This window comes from Parasteatoda tepidariorum, chromosome 10, assembly GCF_043381705.1.
Source record: "Parasteatoda tepidariorum isolate YZ-2023 chromosome 10, CAS_Ptep_4.0, whole genome shotgun sequence".
Lineage (NCBI taxonomy): Eukaryota > Metazoa > Arthropoda > Arachnida > Araneae > Theridiidae > Parasteatoda > Parasteatoda tepidariorum.
The window spans coordinates 46,347,695-46,352,537 of record NC_092213.1 but is presented as its reverse complement, the minus strand read 5'-3'; the positions used below and the strand labels follow the sequence as shown (position 1 = coordinate 46,352,537).

At 33.6% G+C, this 4,843-nt stretch overlaps 1 protein-coding gene across 1 annotated transcript; it reads right to left on the bottom strand.

Annotated features, from left to right (window-relative positions):
- Positions 1–4,172: 4,172 nt before the first annotated feature.
- LOC139426849 (uncharacterized) lies at positions 4,173–4,778 on the bottom strand. The gene has a single exon (XM_071186951.1). The coding sequence runs from the start codon at positions 4,776–4,778 to the stop codon at positions 4,173–4,175; it is 606 nt and encodes a 201-aa protein (XP_071043052.1).
- Between the last annotated feature and the right edge of the window lie 65 nt (positions 4,779–4,843).

Here is a 4,843-nt window from a genome sequence, read left to right as displayed (position 1 = left end):
CAGGGGTGTACATGTAGATTTATTAAATACACCTTGTGCGCCACCTAGGAACCAAATCTAGAACCCGACACTCGAAATTTTTGCTCTGTTACAATCGTACCATGTTACAATTGACCCCACTCTCCCCTACTATTAAGTCAGCAGAGAATTACAAATCAATTGCAGTATCTCTAATAAAATAGAACATGAAGTACCGACTGAGTAAAAACTTTCAGACTAGAGAAAACATATAAGAAAATCGAAAAATTCAATTTAAATTCATTTCATTTAATTCTCAAATTATGTTATTAAGAAATAACTCGTCAAACAAGATTTATAATTATATAGTTTTCAGAAAAAAATGTATGCTCACAATCAGTATTTTAGCCTGAGACCCTAAGTAAAAACTTTAAAATCTAGTAGTAAATGTAATAAAAAAAAAGAATACTATGAGAACTACAAAGATTGTAGAAACACTTCTATTTGTAAATTTGACATGCATTTTTGCTATGTATTTCCTCGCATTTTTTCGAAGTTTTAGTGAAAATTGCCAAAGGTAAAGAGGATCATGAAAAACAGATAGGATCTTTTTCTTCAATAAATATTCGTACTATTATGATGATAAAGATAGGTAGTTCAAAGACTCTAGTCGGTAAGTTCTTAAAATTGAAAGACAATAATGGATGCTGCGAGAAAAAACCACTTCCTCGTGTGATGAAAAACGAGATTAACACCTAACTTTGTCAGAAACGTCTAACGCTTACATAGTTTCTTCAATGAAAACTAAAATATTAAAAGTAATTCAGAAAAACTGCACAAGCTTCTCAACTTTTTATATTTTTTTACATTATTTTTTTACATTGACATCAATTGAAATACAAATTTTGTACTTTTTTCTGATAATTATAAAATTACAAATCGTGTTTGTTGCGTTACTTCTTAACAATTTTAAAATTAATTATACAATAATTTTTAAATTCTTTTTATTTTTCAAATTTTTTTCACTGGCCACAATTTTTATTCAAATTATAATTGTGCAAAAATTAAAATTATACTCTTAACACCTCCACTATACAATTTTTAAAGACAAACAATGCTTTTTCGACTAGGTATTGTTTTAAAGATTCTTTATTGAATCATTAAATTAGAATACTTTAAATTTTGATGATATTTTTAAATTATTAAAAGATTTAGCCCCTGAGAGACTGTTGATTGATACAGTATTTATAACAATATCATATGCTGAATAATTAAAAAAAATTAAAACTTTGTAAACATAAAAACATATGAAGTATTGAAAATATATGAAGTATCATGTAACGCATTTCATTTTAATGTATCATGTATGTCCTCCTATTCAAAAGTCACCATAGAAAAATAAGCAGAATTTATTTCTTTAAATAAATTGAAGTAAAAGTAAAGTTACTTAAATCCAATAGGTACAGTGTCTTAAAAATATAGTTTTATTTTGAAAAGAACATTTTGTCTGTTAAAATTTTTGGTGAGAATGACATAAGATTTATAAAAGCATAATATTATGCTATGCCATGTAATCCTATGTAATAACAGAATCACGAATGAGATAAATTTTTTGGGACATATTTTATTATTTTAAATAGTAGTCGAATTTTTAAAGTTTTAAAGAAATATTAGATAAAATTATAAAACGTTTCGATAAAAACAAACTTTTTATTTTACTGTGGATTTGATTTGATCTGGACTGAGATGAGAGATACAACATTAAAAGTAATACTGAAAGAACTATCGTAAACATTGGTTGTAATGGAGATTATATTGATTAAAATAAATAAGGTCACCAGTGACCCCCCAGGGCATTCAATATGTTAAGCAGTCAAATCAGCAGGGCTCGTGACTTCTTTTAATAGACATATCTATTTATAAATTAGCCCAATACATAAAAAATTAAATTGACAAGCTAAAGCGACAAAAATATTATCATAAAACGAATTATTAAGACCAGCTCAATCACTAGCTAAGAAAGCTGCATGAAAAACGTCAAAACCAGTTTAATTGCCTGTTAATAACTTTCCAATAATATCAATCGACTTCCTTTTTTCTTTGGCTATTAAACAGGTTCTTTTTTGTCCCTTCATTAGACTTCTTAGATTTCTTTTTAAACTTTTTAATTAAATTTTGTTCAGTGTTTCAATATTTGTTTAAAAACCGTTATGCTCATACTTTTTACACTTTATTTTTGATTGTTGTAGTTAATTTACGTCGCACTAGAGCTCCACGATGGGCTATTGGTGACGGTCTGGGAAACATCCCTGAGGATGATCCGAAGACATGCCATCACAATTTTGATCCTCTGCAGAGGGGATGGCACCCCCACTTCGGTAGCCCGACGACCTGCACGTGAAGTCGAGCACTTTACGGTGGAACAATTTAACGATAGTCCATACCGCACACCCTCGGTCCCTACGCAGACTGATCCTAGTGGTCACACTGACCGAAGCCAGACTGCGGTAATCTGCTGGGAACCGTGTCTTAACGATCAGTCCACTTATTTTTGAGGATTATGACAAAAAAATGTGAGCGGGGATGATATATCCTGCATATTTGTATCAACAAACAATCTGCTTTAAAGATATTCAACATTTGGAGATGATGGCAGGTGTTTTACTTTATAGCCGTCATTGAACAAAATACTCAATTTTGAGTTTACGACTACTAGTGTTCTTTCCTATAACCTTGTCATTTTGAACCCAGATTAATAAATTTACTAAAAAACTTCTTCGTCAATTTATATAATTTTTACCGTGTGCAAATCCACGATTACTAATGTTCAACTGCGTGGAATTATAATTTTGAACCCATTCAAAACACAAGAGAACTCCTGTATTGGGAGAAATTTTGCCTTCGTGGAGGACACTTCGATGGAACTAACCCGCATTTATGTTACATGGAAAGGAAGACTACGAAAATCTCTCATGGTTAACTTGGCGGCAAGGGGACTCAAACCCGGGATCCACTGAGGATATTTCAATTCAGCACTGTGGTCAGTGCAAGCCGGAATTCATATCGACTAACCACCTCTGGGTTTCAAAACCGGTTCACCTCATTGGAAGGCGAACGCTCTATCCCTTAAGCTATCGCGGCTCCTGATTACGAATTATGTGATTTCAACTTCGCCCGTTTCTTAATGTACTGGTGTTCTCTTTGATGTATCTATTTAGATGACGAATTCTTATAAAAGCTCACAAAATAAGGCTGTTTTATTCACTGTGTGGGATATCGTCCCTCTAATTTATTTCTCTGATGAAGTCCTCCATGTTCCCATAACACCTCTGGGGGTCCTTGTCTTCTGGATTGGTTCAAAATTACAAGGTTTAGCATTAGTAGTCGTAAACCCAAAAACTGGGTTCAACGGCGGTCATAAAATAAAAATGTTCTCTGATGACACTTTTCTGATACATCCATGTTGCTGACGGAACAATTATCCATTGCTCCCCCGTTCCCCTTGGATGTACTCAGAAGATTCTAATTTTAAATCAATATTTTTAAGGCTATGTAACCAGCAATATAACCTTTTTCTTTTTAATTGATCATTTTGTTTCCCAAATTAAGGTCAATATTCCGAGAATGGAGTTAGTTAAGTCATGCATTATATCTTCAATGTTGTCTAGAATATCAATATTTTATTTGCGTTGCATGGGCCCATTGTGCCGTGGTTTCTCACCCAGGAACAATGTTTTCAGTGGACACATTAGGACCCATAATCCTCATAGTCTGTAAGCTACTTGAACATAGTTGCAGATCAGATTCACCCATTCATGGCGACAGTTTTTCCTGCGGGGGATGGTGTTTACCAACAGGATAATGCACCATGTCATAAGGGTCGAATCGTCATGGATTGGTTCGGGGAATTGAATTGAATTGAATGTAGGGTTTAGTGGCGCAAGGTCCAGATGAGGACATGCTGCGCCAAACAATACGGTAAAATCATTTAAAAACCTAAGTGCATATAAAATTTAATTGTAACACAATTATAATTGATAAAATAGTACTAGTAGGTGATTAAGACAAGATAATCGAATTAAAATCAGATAAAAGGTATGAATAAAATCAGATAAAAAGTATGAATACAGTATAAAACACACGAAGTGAGTAAAATGTACAAAGGTGGTAATCTATTTACAAGAGTGTATAAAACAGTACATGTGTTAAAACTTTTATATGCTGTTAAAAATGCCAACGACACGTAAAACTGCAAAAATGTTAGGATGGTGAATGTCATGCAACAAATCTTGAATGCATAAAATGGAACTATCAAATAACTTTAAACGATGTTGATTAAAACATGGACACGTTATTAAAATATGATGAATTGTGAGAGGAACGTTACAAGTACTGCATTCAGGGGGAGGTTCTCCGAACAGCAAATGAAGATGTGTTAACCGGGTGAGACCGATTCGCAGTCGAGTGAGTTTAACGTCTGAACTACGCAGGTGCAGAACAGGCAAATGATCCAAATTGGTTTTAACACTATGTAGCTTATTTAGAGTTTGGAGATCCCACCTTTGCTGCCATAAAGATGTTATAAATTTTCGAACATGCAGTTTAACATCCGTAAAAGGCACAGATAATGGAAAGAGATCAGTGGCAGAACCTGCGCAAGAATCGGCCAGGTCGTTTCCTGGTATGCCTACGTGACTCGGCACCCAACAAAACATTACATGAAACCCATTTCTGTGGAGACTACATAGCAAATGAATAATAAGATCTAAAATTGGATGATTTTCACTGCGAATGTTATCCAACTGGCGCAAAACGCTCATACTATCGGAGTAAATACAATACCTCCGTGTAGAGCTCGTGGAAATCAGTCTCAGTGCCAAAAGGA